This window comes from Lonchura striata, chromosome 3 (genome assembly GCF_050655825.1).
Source record: "Lonchura striata isolate lonStrDom1 chromosome 3, ASM5065582v1, whole genome shotgun sequence".
Taxonomy (NCBI): domain Eukaryota; kingdom Metazoa; phylum Chordata; class Aves; order Passeriformes; family Estrildidae; genus Lonchura; species Lonchura striata.
In genome coordinates this window covers 29,728,132-29,745,709 of record NC_140705.1, presented here as the reverse complement: position 1 = coordinate 29,745,709, position 17,578 = coordinate 29,728,132, and the positions used below count along the sequence as shown (strand labels likewise).

Genomic DNA, 17,578 nt, shown 5'->3' with positions numbered 1-17,578 from the left:
CAACCACAGCTCTTCTAGTGAATGGCCTTGCCAGCACAATGCAAAATGCTGACTATTTTGCAGATTTTTCTCATTAATCTGGTGGCTACCTTCTGAGGGCATATAAAACACCTTAGCTAATATGAAGCTTACATTTAATGCAATAAAATAAAGATGTTATTTTATTTTATTAAGATGTTATCAGTTTCACTGATGGCAGTTTAATGATAATTCACATTCAAAAGGTGTTGCTTCTAATGTGGAAGGAAATATGCTCTAATCTCAACAGCCATAATACTATTTGAGAAATGAAAAATCCCCAAAGGAAAGATAGTGATCTCAAAAATTATGCAGGAGGGATCTGAAGAAAGTGGCACACTGCTGCACAGGTCTGAAAACCCAGTCAGAATCGTTGGCTGAGCTGAAATCTTTGCCACTGCTGTCTATGTACAGCAATGAAACATGAAGGGTCTGGGAACCATTTCCACTTGAGGAAATACCCAAGAACAGGTTCAAGGGAGCTCACTGTTGGCCAGCTCCAGAATCCAACACCTGCTTCCAGGCTCTGCTCCTGCTCCTCCACTCCCTGCTTCCCACAGCTACAAAACCTGGTTTACTATAGCAACCAACTTCCCACCCAGTCCTCACTCCTAAAGTCAAGGAGAAGTACCACTGGACATCTCAAACACCAGCTATGTTTAGACAACCAAATCCCCTCCTGGGAAACAACAGCACAGCTTCAGTGCTGTCACCACACCCCCAGGGACAGTGCAGACATACCCTCTGCCATGACTGGACAGTGCTTTGTAGCTCTGAACACTGACTGCAGTTTGTCCTCTCAGCAACCTTTTATGAACTGAGCATGACATTTGCACTGAACAACACTGCATTTCCTTACAATTTTCCAGGAAGCTCACCTTAAACAGAAATGCAATTTATTATGGTAAGAATGGCTCCCTAACTCAGCTTGATTTGGCTAAGATTTTATTTTATTAAGAATATGATTATAATGCCTGGAATGAGGAAAAAGAAAAAACTGCACATGTTCCTAAAATATTACAGATTGAACGCTGTTGTCTTAGATACACTGTATGTAATAAGTCAGATATAGATGTAATATATATCCATGTAACCATCATGATTTAAACATCTGGAAGGTAAGTAAAGTTGAAAGCCTTAATGAAAAATACATTATGAGATAAAGAATCATATAACTTTATAAACTGTTTTTGAATTCAGCTGGGAAGAACCAAATTACTATAGGGCATGATTTGAACTGTCTTCTAGAGAACAAACTCTAGTAGTACTTTTCAGGCTTACAACATAAAACAAAACATATTTTGGGAACTAATAAAAATAGGATGCTGTCAACCCTGACATGCAGCTCTCCCAAGGATATTTTGCTACCAAATAAGAAATACTTAACTTTACAGTATAAAAAAAACTTGCAGAGTGCTAGATTCTGAAAAACTATGGAACTGCATTGGGTTTGTATGGCAAGGTTTTGGTAGCTGGGGATCTACAGAGTGACTCTTGTGAGAAGCTGTTCGAAGTCTTCCCCATGTCCAACAGAGCCAGTGCCAGCTGATGGACCCATCACTCACAAAGGCCAAGCCCATCAGTGTCAGTGTTAATGTTGCTGGGATAATCATAGAATCATAAAGTCATTAAGGTTGGAAAAGACCTCCAAGATCACTGAGTACAACCTTACACCAAATGTCACCCTGTCAATTAAACCCTAGCACTAAGTGCCACATCCAGTCCTTTCTTGTACACTTCTGGGGACAACGACTCAACCACTTCCCTGGGCAGCTCACTTCAATGCTTAACCACCCTTTCCATGAAGAAATTCTTTCTGATGTCCAGCCTGAACCTCCGTGGTACAGCTTGACACCATTTCCTCTTCTCCTGCCACTGATTGCCTGGGAGGAGAGCCTGACTCCCACCTGGCTGCAAACTCCTCTAAGGAAGTTGTAGAGTGTGATAAGGTCTGCCCTGAGTCTCCTTTACTCCAGCATAAACACTCCAGGTCCTTCAGCTGCTCTTCACAGGACTTGTGCACCAGCTCCATTGCCCTTCTCTGGACTCACTCCAGCACCTCAATGTCCTTCTTACAATGAGGGGCCAAGAACTGGACACAGCACTCAAGGTGTGGCCTCACCAGTGCCAAGCACAGGGGGAACAATCACTGCCCTGCTCCTGCTGGCCACACTATTGCTGATACAGGCCAGGATGCCTTTGGCCTTCTTGGCCACCTGGGCACAGCTGGATCATGCTCAGCCACTGTCACCCAGCAGCTCCAGGTCCTTTCACCTGGGTTGTTTTTCAGTCACTCTGCCCCCAGCCTGTAGCACAGCCTGGGATTGTTGTGAGCCAAGAGCAGGTCCCAGCTCCTGGCCTCATGTTGAGTCTTGTACAGTAGGCTCTGGACCATTGATCCAGCCTGTCCAGATCCTTCCTGCCCTCCAGCAGATCAGCACACCCACACAACTTGGCATTGGCTGTAAACTTACTGAGGGTGCACTCAATCTCCTCATCCAGATAAAGACATTAAACAGGATTGGCCCCAGCACTAAGTCCTGGAGAACACAACTGGTGACCAGCCATCAGCTGGATGTGACTCCATTCACCACAACTCTCTGAGCCTGGCCATCCTGCCAGGTTTAACCCAGATAAGAGGTCACCTGTCTAAGCCATGGGCTGCTATTTTCTCCAGAGGAAGTCAGTGACAATGGCTTTACTGAAGTCCAGGTAGACTACATCCTCAGTCTCTCCCTCATCCACTAGGCAGGTCACCTGGTCATTAAAGGAGATCAGGTTGGTCATGCAGGACCTGCCTTTTCTAAATCCAGGCTGGCTGGGCCTGATCCTCTGGTTGCCCTACACACATTGCATGATGGCACTCAAGATGATCTGTTCCACACTGGAGCAGGGGAAGACTGTGAGGAGTTCTCCCCTGAAAAAGAAGGAATGGCAGAGACAACATGTGTTAAACTGACTGCAGCCCCTATTTACCATCCCTATGCTGCTCCGAGGGAGAAGATAGAGAAAATCAGGAGTGAAACTGAGCCCCGTAAGAAGGGAAGGGTGGGGGAAGGTGTTTAAAGATTTGGTTTTATTTATCATTATCCTACACTGATTCTGACTGGCAGTAAGTTAATTTCCCCAAGCTGAGTCTGTTTTGCGCCTGACAGTAACTGCTCAGTGTTCTCCCCCTGCCCTTATCTGTGCCCATGAGACTTTCACTCTATTTTCTTTCCCCTGCCCAGCTGAGGAAAGGAGCCACAGAGCAGCTTTGGTAGCCACCCAGCATCCAGCCACAGTGAACCCATCAGAGCACACAGCAATAAAGCTTTCCTTTACTCTGTGTCGTCTCAACTTTAGCCTGGAGGAAAATGTACTTTTTCTTTTCCTTCAGGGAAAACACTTTTAATTTTCTTGTTCATTCAGTTCTTGGCCTCTGACAAAGGAGTCAAAAAGGTGGCAGTTGCCAAAGTCACTTATTGATTTTCTTGGTTTATTTATGAATTCCAGATATGCAAGTGCCTGTCTTCAAATTTTAACACCTGGTATTTCACACCATTAAGTAAATTGCCAGAAGGACTACTTCCTTTCAACCTCTGCAACTTCCACATAAGTACTGAGCTGCCCTCACAGAAAGTTCATCAAACTTTGGCTTTCATAGAAAGTTTTCAAATTTAGGTCTTCTTCACTAGAGCAGTGTGTGAAAGTTACCTGCCTTTTCTACTTTAAATAAGGCTTTCTTCTGTGGTCTTAGTCTACCAGTACATGGGAAGGAAAGCTCTATATTAAGATGAAAAGTAATAGGAAACAAAGGGAAAAAGTAAAAAGGTACAGTATGAGATCAACAGGAAGTTTCAAGGGTGATACCAGTATGATACATTCCAGTAATCTAAACAGAATGAGACAAAAACCATGAATCACTCTGCCCAGGTCTTAATTTCAGAGAAATATGACAAACAATTATATGCAGGCAGAAAAAACATATGAACATAATTTTTTCAAGGACAGAGCTGAAAGCACTCCCAAACTACAAACCCTGTAAAAAACTGAGAGGGCAAACCCCTTTCATAACAAGGAGCATTCCTGTTGCTGCCGTTCTCCTCAAAACTCTTCCCTCATATTGTTCATGTCATTAATTTTACTTTTCATCATCAAAATCTCAGCTTTTTTCCTTTTGATCCCATACAGAGCAAAAACCAAGAAAGAAAGAATCAGATCACCTTGGCTGAATGAAAGATAGAGCACTGTCGTCTCACCAGCCATGTAACCAGAACTCCCCAGCTACTTTTCTACATGAACTGCTTAAACCTGGGCAGACAGGGACAAGCTTAGAGCTTGAAACATGTCCCCCAAACAAACCTGTAAATTCCTGCTGAATCCCTGAACTGATCAGTCGACTCCCAAGAATTTGTGCTAGTAGTTTTTTTATAGTGAGTGGGTAATTGTTTGAAAAATACCTTTTTAAGGGGTGATGTTTTACTTTAAGCTAATGAAGAAAGATATAAAAACACTTTGAAAGATAAATTATGAAGATATTTTGCTTGAAAAAGTGAGACCTTTTAAATTTAAAAACTACAATCAATATTATATCATTTAAAAACACAAAATACAAGAATCATAATATATTAGTGAGGTTCTATATTCTTAGAATAGATTTCTCATCAAAAAATCAATACCTAATTTTGCTCTGAAATACAAGACAAATGTACTGTGCATTTAATCTCAAAGAAATTTACACATTTTTTTACATATACACTAGCAGAATCAATTCATATAATTCTGCAATTTCCACCTTTGAGTAAATACAGTTCTTTTCTGTGAGTATATTGAAAAGCAGCTTCTTGGAGAAACCAAAGGAAGACAAAATGCACTATTGAGACTGCAGAAAGTTAGAGTTATGCAGAACACAAAGTGATTTAAAACATACAGGTACATTTCTAAACTGTGATAAATAAAGTGGGGTGTTTTTTTGTTTGGCTGGTTTTGGTTTTGTTTTTTCAGAAAAGCAGGTAGCCATGCCTTGGTTTCCCTCTTCTTACGTTTACTTTCTATGTAAGGCTCGGGGTGTAACTGAACAATTTCTGGAAGCATTTGGGTAAAATGTGCTTCGGTCTGCAAAACACAAGATTTACACAGAGGTATCCCATTTAAACAGACTGAAGAGCTCTTCGATTTTACTTCAGTTAACAGATGTGCTCCAGTGAGACTTGTTCAAGACAGAGAGTCACCACAGCTAAACTCAGCAAAGACACAGGACCACAGAAATATAATGTTTTGCTGGTCCGTGGCAGCAACTGTGTCACTTTCCTTAAGATATGACTGTAGGCAAAATTCTCCCTAATTTTCAGCTCTTTAACAACTTTCACCAATGTACTCTGCATGTTTATTACAATACTAAGCAACATAATGTTGCAATTCAAGTCTGTAAAGCAACTTGTACAGATTTCTGTACAGCCTAGTTCCATATTCTTAGGCACAAGCACATATACACATATAAAACCTCTTTTAATTCTCATCCATAAAATGCAAAACCATTACCCTGACACTTTGCAGGTAGCATCCTGGGCCAAAATCAATAGAGTTAACCTAGGATGATCTAGAGCCCTCATAAATTCTGTCCTTTCTTCCAAACTGCCTCAGCTCATGCTCCACGTGCTCCATCAAAAGCTGCCTTCCTGGTCTACATCTATAGCTAAAAACACATGACCAGCAGAACATTAAACTGTACAGCAGAAGTTTGGCATGCAATATAAAACTTTCTGCAATAAATAATGGTACCAAGGAGACTTAGCACTAAAAATAGCTAAAAATACTCATAGATTTTTCATATTATTTTACTTCTCAAGGTTTCACATTTTTTCATCTACATCTGTCCAATATCATTTAATCAGTACAAAATTTAGTCTTCTAATGTCAGTTTCAAAATTATTCTAAAGTTAATACTAGAAATAAGCAAAAGTGCAATGATTTTACTTTGAATAAAATGTAATAAAAAAGGCCAATTAAAAATGTAGAGAATAATGAATATGAATGAAAAAATACTCTGCTTTCTTAGAATTTGCAAGTGCAAAAGAAATTGTGCAAAGAAACAAATGAGAAAGCTCAGACATTTATTACATGTGATTTTGCATAGCTCTTGATGTTTTTTCCAAGACCAATGGAATCACTAAAAGAAAACAGTTACACTAAAAAATCATGGCTCAAAACACAAGTAAACATATTCAATCATCCAGCTCCCAGATTGGCTTTTTCTTACATAAACTGCTTCATTGTAATTTCTTTCAAAATCCTATTACTAAACATTTAGTCTTTAACCTGATTAATACCCACAGATGCAAACAGTTCATGGTGAAAACTTTGGATTTTTGCATAGTGTAGGACCATAGATTTCTAAATATCTGGAAAGAGAATGATGTATCAATAGAAGTATTACAAAATCCTAATTTATGGGTATGATTTTGAACTCCTCACAGTATATTCAAAGACTTTAAAATTAATATATATTTTACAAAAGCGCAGACAAAAACTTCATGAGCAGTGGCTACAAGATTTTTAGTGCTTGCTAGACTCACAGTCCAACAAAGTTTGAAAAAATGTATTATCTTTTATTAGACATGCTAGTATAAGATGTAGGCAGCGTTTTGGATACATAAGTACTTTGGTCAATTCAGAGTATGCAGTACTGGTAACCTAGAGAAACACTTGAGAAGACACTTCACACTTAGGTCATTCAAGCGTGTGAAGTCTTCCATTAGCAATTTTCAGAACAGAGTGCAATATAATAGTACTTACACTAAAATAGTGTTGTTGTGCTGTGCTCCATTCATGACCAATGTCCTAATAAATTTCACATAATGAAGTTCAGAAAGTAACTTTCAATTAAGGATCTTAAAGGAAATAACTGTATTCTAAAGCAAGGCATTTAAACAGCCATTCTAGAAATTCACTAGAATTTAGTTTTTATTTAAAACCCAAAAGACACAGAAAATTATTTTTTGGTTACACCTTAGACCCTCAATATTTGAAAGAGTTAATTTGCTAGATACACCATGGTCATCACTAAGAAGTGTAGCTCTATCTGCTGGGCTCATCCCTGATCAAAAAGCAACTCTCAGGGCATACATTGATCTTCAGTCACTCCAGGAGGCGCTAATATAGGAAAGACAGACTAATACATTAGGAGATTTGTAACACTATATTTTTATTACAGATAGCTGAAAAAAACTCCATATACAGACAGGTACATTCCCTTATCTTCAACAGTATGAACTGTGCTTACCATAGGCAAAGTGTACAAAGTCCTGACACTGAAAATGAGACATGCATGATGTGAAGAAACTCCAAAATTTGTAACTAAATAGGTGTTCTAATTCAATCTAGAACTGTCTGAAAACAGCTGCTCATCATGCTGTGTTTTTTCATGCCTCTGAAGTGACAACTGTATGAACAGTTTTATGTGTCATTATTGCAACTAGCTCTTCTTGCCTTTGTAACAGTGACAGAAAATATATTTGAAACATGTCTTTCTTGCTTAAAACTCTCTGGACATAAGTATCTGACATGCAATCAAATTTTGAGGATGATTACTTCAGTTCTAAGTACAAAGAATTAAAATACTATCCTATCAATTGTCTTATCTAAGAAACCTTTAAATCAGACTCATAGTGGTATTATTTTCTGCTGCTTGTTGTGAATATCAAAAGTAAGTCTGACTAAAATTTACTGTCTAGATTCCCAAACTAAACTACACTATAAACATGGCATAATAGTTTACCATATCTATGACATATAAAATAAGGGATAAAACAACCATAATTCTTGACAGATGTAGATATCTGATAAGGTATCTGCATCCTTACAGATCTAATACCTAGATTTGACTGAGGCAAATCATACAGAGGTGGAAATCTGGTGAGGTGTGAATCATTTCAGTAATTGTAAATTTATGCAAGTATTTTCAAAAAGCAAAATGAAACTACTCATTCTGTGCTTGTAACTAATGACATAAGATTTTTTTACATGTTTTATCATGCTGGGAACTGAAGTCAGACTATAGGCACGCAAGCTTTTTCCCCTAAAACATAATTGCATGCTAACATCTATTAATTAAAACCGATAGGCTCAGGGGAGTAGACAAATGCAGCAGTCACCAGTGGATAGAGCAAAGGAGAAGGTAAAATGAACAAGAAATTATAATTGTCTCTAACTATTGGCAACCCAAAACAGAATTTCAGTTTTGTCATTTCCTACCTTCAATAATTCCTGCATTTCAACAAGCTTGAATACAAGGGCAGCAGTATTTTTAAATAGCCTTTTCTTAAGGCATTAATCTCAAGTCTTAAAATGCTTAGTAACCACTTGATGAAGGAAGCATTCTACATCTTTGTTAGATGCTTTCCTACCCAAGGATGCAAAAAATTCTTTGTATGAGTCTTCAGAAATAAGAGTATTGACAAGTCTGAGAATTTCAAATCTCTCTTAATGTTGTTCTCCCTCTGCTATCTTCCAGAAAAATAAACATCAGGATAGTACCCTCCCCCTCTAAGAAGAAGCCTCTTCTACATAATTCCTTTTAAGATAAGGTTTATAACAATTCTGTACTTTGAGAAGTTCCTGCCCAGAGATCATGCTCTTTCAAAAAGTCTTTGTCTTCACCCTTTTGCAGGGCACAGATCATGCCCTGAATTTGAAGAATGACAGATTTCTTAGTTAGAAAGTATTATTGCAATGTCAGACAAAGCTGGCAATGAAGCTCCAGCAGACTCTTGCATCAAGGGAAGAATCATGTGGGAAGAAGACACATGCGCAGAAATAATGACCTGTGCATTCCACTTAAACTGGGGCCAGAAAAGAGCTCTGGACAACAGTCTGCACCTCAGACATTCCAAAAGCTCAACATTTGTCGATCTGAAGCCTGTGTCTAAATGATGGTAGGAATGTTAATTTCTGTCTGTCATCCGCTATCACCTCCTGTTTTTCTGTAGCTTTTAAGAAATGCCTATCAATCTGCTATTGTCTGCTGACAGTCTCCTGCTCCTCCTCAGCAGTGAAATGGCTGCCCAGTAGATCAGTCAATGACTGTTTCATAATTTCCTTCCTAGTGACTGTGTTAAATTCTGAATATGTTTTGACTCCTCAGTCTCCTTAGAAAACTCAGTTCACCCTTAAGTGAAAAAAATCTCTATCAATTCTTTGAAATACCCTGAAAGGCATGAAAACACTCCTTGCAATGCTGAGGTCACCACAAGTTGTCTGCTTTATCAAAACACATTTATGGCCATACCTGCCCTCTCAGACTGATGAAAACCTGAAGCTTCAAATCTTATTAAATTCCTTCTGATGCTTCCATTGGCCAAAAGGCCACAACAGTTTCTGCACTGTTCAAATTCTCTCTCCTCCTCTCTGAGCAAAGACCTTGGGCAGGAAAGAGAAAAGGGTGAGGAGTAGTGACAAAGGCAATCCTTTCCCTGAATGATTTGAGAACATGTTTAGATTGTAAGCCTGAAAACATCCAGCCTAAGTCTTGCACAAGGAGAAAAATCCCAGGGAGCCAAACAACTGGAAAGAAGCTCTGCAGAGAAGCAACTGAGAATTCCTGGTCAACACCAAGCTGAATGTGAGCCAGCAACACAAACTTGCAGCAAAGAAGGCCAATGGCATCCTGGACTGCACTGGAAAAGCAGCAGCAGCAGACTGAAAGTGCTGATCTTTGCTCTCTGCCATGTTTGGATGATAAATCTGCTGCTGGGCTCCTCGATATACGAAAGACATGCTGGAGCCAGTACAGCAAGGAGCCATAAATACAGAAATGGGACGGGAGTACATCATGTGAGATAAGGCTGAAAAAGTGGGGACTGTTAAGCCTGAGGAAAGAAGACCCAGAAGGATTTTTGCCTGTATAAATTCCCAGTGGGGAGGATTAAACAGACAGAGCCAAACTCTTCCCAGAGTTACACAGTGTCTGGACCAGAAGCAATGGACACAAACTGAAACACAGGAAGTTCCATCTGAATTATTACTGTGAGGGTAGCTGAACACTGGAAAAGACTGTCCAGAGAGGTTGTGGAGTCTCCATCCTTGAAGATATTCCAAAGCCACCTGCATTTGGTCCTGGGCTACCTGTTGCAGGTGGCCCTGCTCTGAGCAGGGGGTTGTACCAGAAAATATCCAGAAGTAAAATAATTTCATTGTGGATTTGTACACTCAAGTGTCAGGATCAGAGCTGGCATTGCCAGGAAGAGGTGTAAGGTAATATTTAAACAGTCTTTCTGGTGATTCAAGGAGCTTAAAATACCCATACACACAATAAGCAACCTACACTCTGCTCCCTGCACCGCCATAGGGTCTGAAACATGGTAGTTCCAAACTGCTTTAAGCCTCCATTCCTCCTGCTCCATCACAGAGAAAGTAAGATTCATGCAGCCATGGTAAGAATAAATAAGAGGGAGGTTGAATCAGAGGAGAGTCTTTGTATTGTTTATCTACTTCATCCTTTAATTCCTTGGTGCCAAATGTACAACCAGTTTCCAGAACTCTCAATTCCTCCACTGTTTCTCAGTGGTATTAAAGATAGGCTTTTGACCTTTCATCCTAAAGATAAGATAAAGACAGCCTTCCTCAAGATGGCCCCTTTCCTCTCACTTTTATTTCTGGAAAGTGGCCCAGTTTCAAGAGAAAGGAGGAAGAATGATCCTACCTCTTCCTTCCCTGCTTTTTATGGAAGGGCAATTATTATTGGGGACTTACAAAATACAGGCTGAGAAGGTCTTGGAACTGTACTTCCTCCTGTTGCCCATAAGTACTATACAAAATAAGGATGGCAGCAGCTGCCCCTTTGAGCAGTATTCAATGTTTTCTGACCATGTTAGGTGTGGTCCAAGTGCTAGAAAGGGAGAAGGAAAGACATTGTCTCCAGAAAAATGGTTGAGAGCACAAGCCTCCTGGTCATTGATTAATCTTCAGGTACACAGTAGTGCAGGCTGGAAGCTTCCAGATCCCCAAGGAAATTATAGAGAAGTTACTTTGCAAACCCTGAAACAGATATTTTCACCAACTGCAAGTGACCAGGATTTAGCAGCTTTGAAATATGAGCAGCTGCAATATCCCCGTTGATTCTAGAGATCTGAGTTTTATTAAAATTATGCTTGTGTATCATACTAGATGGTCAAAATAGGGTGTTAGCATCAATTTTTCCTGCCATGAAAAATCCTGAGATAACTTTTAAGATGGGAGGGTTTCAAGTATATGCTACATGTCTACTGAAGCTACTCAATTAGTGTTACAAAACTACAAAGCACCTCTGGTGTCTTAGTTAACTTTCCTACTACTGCCACTACCTCAGCCAACAATCTCACAGCCTTCTTATGTCCCATAAGAAGCTTAGTAAGAGCTTTTATCCCCACTTAAGTTTGCTCCAGCAAATTAATGCCATGGTAACTAGGAACCACTTCCTAATTACTGGCCAAAATTTGAACAGAACTGGAACTCAACTAGCTGTGTTCTCAGCTACAATAATTTCCACTTTGTACTTGCCTAACCCAATGAGATAAAGCACACAAGTACATATGAAGCAAACTTCATCTTAAGTACACACATATATACAATTCTGTGATTTCTCTATGATTGAAGTTTGCTATATGTAACTGTGTTCTTTTCAGTTCAAGGCACCTTATACCCACAAGTAAAATAGCTGTCTCAGGCTACCTAGTGTTTAAATGTACACTCTAAATCTTTAAATTATTTTTTAGTTTCAATTTTACACACACATACACTTTTGCAAATGAAGGTTTCTTTCGCTCTTCAGTCTCATTGAAAACTTACCCTTTCATTCTTCTTCAAAATTTTTTAGTCACATCAGTCACCTGTTGGGCAATATCTGGACTTCAGGCTAGACCTCCGCCACTCAATACAAAACTCTTCCCTTCCAGCTACAGGAGTATCTACCAAGTAAACACAGGAAAAAATGCCTCCAATGCGAATTAGTCTGCAGAGGAGGCCAGCTTACTACTGTTCTATGCAAATATTTATTCATACAAGAACAGCAAAAGATTGGATGTCTAAAGCCAAGTACTATTAAAATAGATAATAAAGACTATAGTCTTCAGAGATATGCACAAAATCTGGCAAAGTGAAACAGGGAAACAAGGAAACAACAGTGGATGAGAGGCTGAGCATACCATGGTAAAGCCCCATCTACCCAACGGACTGGTCTCCATGCAGTTTTCAAAGGTGTGGCAAATAGGAAAGTGATGCTTTCCCAGACACAGAGGAACAAAACACAAAGCTCTGAAGCTCCAAGATGATATAGAGGACCTGCTTCCTACTCCCTGACTGTGAGACTGCACTAAAGAGGTTTCAGTTTCTGCTTAGTGCCTGGCGAGGATCAAAGTATTTATGTGGATTTGAGTCTTCAGTGCCATGCAACAGACTGGGACCGCAGTTCATTGAATGAAGGCATGGATACGGTCTCAGGAATACCTAGTGACACTGTCCCTGTTACAGAAGGAATGCAGAACTTGCCTTTGAATATAAAGGCAATTTCAAGGCAAGCAGTTAATGACAAAGTGTTCCTTAAGCCAAGGAACCCCTGCTCATAAAATGTGCAAAAGAAGGAACCTTCACAAAAGTCCAAACTCCTCAACACATTAGTCCATGGTATTCAACAAGTCATAGGACAGCAAAGTGCTCCCCTTCGAAAAACACCACCCACAGCAGTGTGAAATCTGATATTAGAAGGGTGAGGGGATGACAAGGTCCCTGCCGCTGACCAGGTATGCCTAGAAAAAGAAACTCACTCTGGCCAGTATGAGATGTACATCTTTATCCTGGGGGGGTGACAAGCTCTGTTAGCCCCACACAGCAGACCAACAAACTGACAGATAGGGCAAGTTCCTGGAAAGCAGAGAGCAGGTGGTCTCAAACGGAAGGATGCATTTGAAAGGCTCCAGTGCAGGCAGTGAAAACAGCTCAGTGTCCATAGTCCTGCGCCCTGTACCAGCGCCCTGCTCGCGGCTGGCATGCTGCAGTACGTGCTGATGTCAGCATGAACTGGCAGAGAGGGTTTACAAGGAGGCTTTTAGCTCAGAGTCAGAAACGGGGATCAGGAAAACAGAGAGGACAGGGACATTGCCTCTTTACAGATGACCCTAACTGCTTTCACTTCTCCTGAAATCCATATAGTCCACTCACACAAGCACTTCAAATTCCCCTGGATCCACAATTTTATGACCACTGTGTGAAGAATATAGTCATTTAACCAATATTTCTTCCTATGGTTTTCTGCTATGAGGAGTGCTGGAAAGGGAAATTACAAGTACTGTTTTAGAAACTTTCATTTCTATCAGGACATCCAGAACAGGAGAGAAATCTTGCACCCTTTTTAGTCCTTATGATTCATGAGACAGCACATATCCGGCCTCTGATCAGCCCAGGATTGAAGGTAGCCTAGTTTGCAGCACTGATTCTCAGCTTCACTTTCAGGGAAAATTACAGATTTGCATGTGGGTGTTACAGATGGAAACATTTCTCCACCAGGTGGTTTTAATGAAAACTGGTGGCAGTTTTGTTGAGACTTTTGGATAATCAGAAAATCTTTTAACAAAGATAATAGGAAGGGGTAGTGATGATATCTGACTTTTATAATATAGCTGTGTCATCTGATAGCAACACTGTATTATTTGTAACAACTCATTATAAAATTATGGAAGTAAATTCTTGTCAAAATTCCAGTCTTAAAATAGTTACTCCATGGAAAGGTGTGTAAAAAAACTCTTATCCCAAAAAGAAAGTAAGTGCTCAACATACTGAAAAGGCAAATCATCTCAGAAAATCTAGTGGTTCTCTCTAAGAGTTGAAACATAATCCATAAGAAAAATATTTGCTGTGACTTGATTTTTACAAACAATATAGCTAAAGCAAGTAGACAGGTTTGTAAGTTTTCCAATGTATTTTCCCTTAACTTCTGACTTTTTAAATAAAGACAGAAATCTATTTGAAATCACAATTTCTCAGGCCAATGGAGTAAGACTGTTATTCTCATTATTTGAAAGAACTTTTGTAAGGAAATAAACTTTGAAATTTGGGTATCACATACCGTTTAAGATAATATAAAGTAATTTCTAGTTGAATTCACAAAGCACCATGTTTGTCCTCTTCTAAAAATTACATTTGAAGTGTCCTAAATTCATTTATTGAAACTGCTGAAGATCCCATAATCTCATAGAAAAGAAATATCAGTCCAGAATTCAGAAACACCAATGCAAAAGAAAAAAAAAAAAAAAGAAAGAAAAAAAAAAAGGGGGGGAGCAAAAAAGGAGGAAAATTTATTCTCCATCCAGTGTTAACAAGAATAGCACTGAGAAAATACCATCTCTACAACCAGAAGTTAATTTTCACAGCGACTGTAAGATTTATAGTATTCCTCTACAACTTCATCACAAAACCAGTAATCATCTTCACATAATAAAAGCTAAATATTTGTAGAGAAGTAGCTGTGCTGAAGGACAATGAACAGAAGGATACATATAGTTTAGAGCCTTTGAGCTACTCCTTTATTTAATTTTTTTCTGATTAATAGAAACTGAGGAGGAATCGTTCACTCACGTTTCCTCACAGTGACTAACACAATGCATTCTCACAGAACATTTCTCATTCCAATCACCCCACCTCCAAGGGTAGCCACACCCCAAGCACAATGAACTGCAAGAGCAAACTGAACTCTTCGTCTTGAACTGAGATCCGAGCATCACACTGCTGGACAGCTCCCAGCCAGTACTGCGCTGGCAGCTGGGCCTCAGTACCCACCATTGCACGGATCTCTAGTAGCCCCTGTAAGAATTCAGAGTCAAGAACGAATAGGAAGGGACAGGGAGAACAGAAACAGAGAAACGCTGTCCCAGCTCCACCACGCACAGCGTACGGGGCTGAAGCCGGCAGCCTGCGGGGTTTGGTGCCCAGCCGTGGGGACGCGCTGGCACCTGCACGGCTCAAGCGGGTATTTCCGATGCAGCCTAAAGAAACACCCAGATCACGTCACACCTTCAGCGCATCCCTCCCTGGCACAGGTGCACGCAAGCAGGCGACAGGGAGGTAAGGATACACCTCCCGTGGCACGGAGGGTCTGCGTGGCGTCAGAGGCTTGCGCTGCTCCAGCCGCCTCTCCCACCACCTCCCGCCCGGAGCGAGCAGGCCTGACGGGCTGTCAGAAGGAGAAGCCGTGGCTCTCCTCCACAGGCCACGACTCCGATCTGTTTGTTCTCATCACTCGCAGTAGGCGATTCAGCAACGTTACGTTCGAAGCCTCCGACTGACGGAGGAGGCTAAAAAATGCGATCACATGCGATGTTTGGCGGGGACGAGGGGGTGAGGGAAAAGGTTCAAAAGAGGCTGTGGGGATCTGGTTTCCAAACATGGCACCTACCCACACCCCGCGTTCCCCGCACCCCTCCCCGTGCCGCTGGCAGCGGGATAAACCCACTCCCCCGCCGTCCCGCCACCTCGCACGCACCACGGCCGCCCGCTGGAATGAGCGGTGCGACTAATTCCATGTATCTCCTAATTACGAACGCCCCGCTGCCCCACGGCCGCTGCCGCCCGCCCTGCAGCCGGCGGCACGGGCGGCGCGGGCCGGGGGCGTGCCGGGCGGGGGCAGCCGCCCCAGCCCCGCGGCGGGGCCGAGCCAGGCGGGGGCAGCACGGCGGCACGGAGGCTCCGCACGGAGGGAAACCCCACCCAGCGGCCCCTCCTGGCAGAGGCGGGGTTTTGGGGACCCCAAAGGAATCCCTCCTCGCCCCTCGCCCCCGTGTCGGGGTTGCCGCCCGCCCTGTGCCGCCGGCTCCCGCGGGGCGGGGAGGGCCGCCGTCCCGCCATGCCGGGCTCCCCCAGCGGCGCCGGCTCGGGAGGAGCTGCCCGGGGTGGGGGAGGAGGAAGTTACGGGCCGGGAACGGAGCGGGACCGGGGCTCCGCGGCGCCAGCCCCGCCGAGCAGGGCGAACCGGCCGGCTCGGGGCACCGGCCGGCTCCTGCTGTGGCAGCGCCCGCTCCGCCCGCCGGCGATCGGTGCATGAATGAGTGTCTGAATGAATGAATGACTAGCGTCTGCTTACTTGAGCATGGCCTCTTCTTTTTCTTCCTCCTCTTTCTGCCGGTCCATCACTGCCATGATGATGTTCCTCTCCTCCTCTGTCAGGTGGCTCAGGTCGGGCAGCTCCTGCATCGGGGGAGGCACCGTGGGCGGGCGAGGGCCGCGGGGCCCCACCGAAGAAGACATTTTCCTTCTGCCTCTCCCTTACACCTTCTACCTTTGCACGGCGAACCCAGCCAGCCTCTCCTCCGCCCCCTTCACAGGGTAGTCCTCCGAGCAGCGGCAGCCGGCAGCTCTCTGGCAGCAGCGGAGGAGGCGGAGACCCAGCCTTTCATGGTTGCTTGCATCCACCCCGGCCCGGTGCTGCCGCTGCTCGCTCCCTTTGTTTCCGCGGCTTCGGGGAGCTCAGGGGCTGCCGCGCCGCCGCCCGCAGCCCATCCTCCCGGCGGTGGGCGTGCGGGGCGGGGGTGCGGTGGCGCGGAGGGCTCCGGATCGCCGCCGGCGGGCTGCGTGCGGGAGCGGGGGGGCGGTGCGCGCCGCCGGCCGGCCGGGAAGGGCGGGTGCTGCCGCCGCCGCCGCGATGCTCCGCCGCTGCGAGCCTGGCGCTGGAGGAGGGAGCGAACGAGCGAGGGAGGGAGGGGAGCTCGGTGCCGGTGAGGCGGAGTCCGAGGCGCGGCGCCGCTGCCCCTGCCCCTGTCCGCTGGGCACCCGGGCCGGCCGCGCCTCTCGCTCCCCGCCGCTCCCCGGGCTCGCCCGGCGGACGCTCGGCCGCGGCGCTGGCCCCGGCACCGCCGCCCTCCTCACGTCCTCCTCCGGGTTTCCTCACCGCAGGTGCTTGCCCGGGTTCCCGGCAGGGCTGCAGGCTCGCCCGAGGCAGGGCCACCCGTGGGAGGGTGCGGGTTTGCTGCGGGGCCGGCTGGGGCGCCGGGAAGCCTTGGGCTCCCAGTGCTGCCGACACTCCCTCGGGAGTGAGCCGTGCTCGCCCCAGCTGCAGTCCCCTTGCCTTAAGCCAGCGCTGTCACCGCTCGACCGTCCCTTCCTTAGGAGTCCCACGCTTCAGCACTTAATACGCTTCTTAAACCCCGTTAGTGCTACCCATGCCACGGTCCACACACCTCCCACGCCGCTGACAAGTGCTCTTTTCAATCAGACTCATTTTTTTACTGTGACCCACTAAAACTGTAAACGAAATACGTTACAGTGCCGACTGCTCAACTGAGGGGGTCAGTGCACAGTGAAATAAAACGTCATGTCCAGACAGAGATCGCTTCCCTGCCAATTCCTGGTCTACTAGCTCTGAATAACTTCATTTTGAGGAGCCGGTAATGAATGCAGCACCTTTTCTCTACAGATCATCTGCATATAACCCACTGGCCAAAAGCTCATGCCTCTAGCTCTAAAGACTCCTCTGCTCACACATGTGCCTGACAGTGAATGAAATAATTCAGGCTACTTAGAAATGCAAAGTTAAAATACAGAGAAAACTGCACTTTCA

At 43.9% G+C, this 17,578-nt stretch overlaps 1 protein-coding gene across 21 annotated transcripts in view; it reads right to left on the bottom strand.

The window, feature by feature from the left end:
* Positions 1 to 16,528, bottom strand: part of RIMS1 (regulating synaptic membrane exocytosis 1) — a 301,823-nt gene extending 285,295 nt beyond the window's left edge. For all 21 annotated transcript variants that reach the window (XM_085574744.1, XM_085574729.1, XM_085574732.1 and 18 more), the window contains exon 1: positions 16,106 to 16,528. In XM_085574744.1, coding sequence (XP_085430870.1) covers positions 16,106 to 16,269 — 164 coding nt within the window. In that variant the 5' untranslated portion in view covers positions 16,270 to 16,528. The remainder of the gene's footprint in view (positions 1 to 16,105) is intronic.
* Positions 16,529 to 17,578: the final 1,050 nt, after the last annotated feature.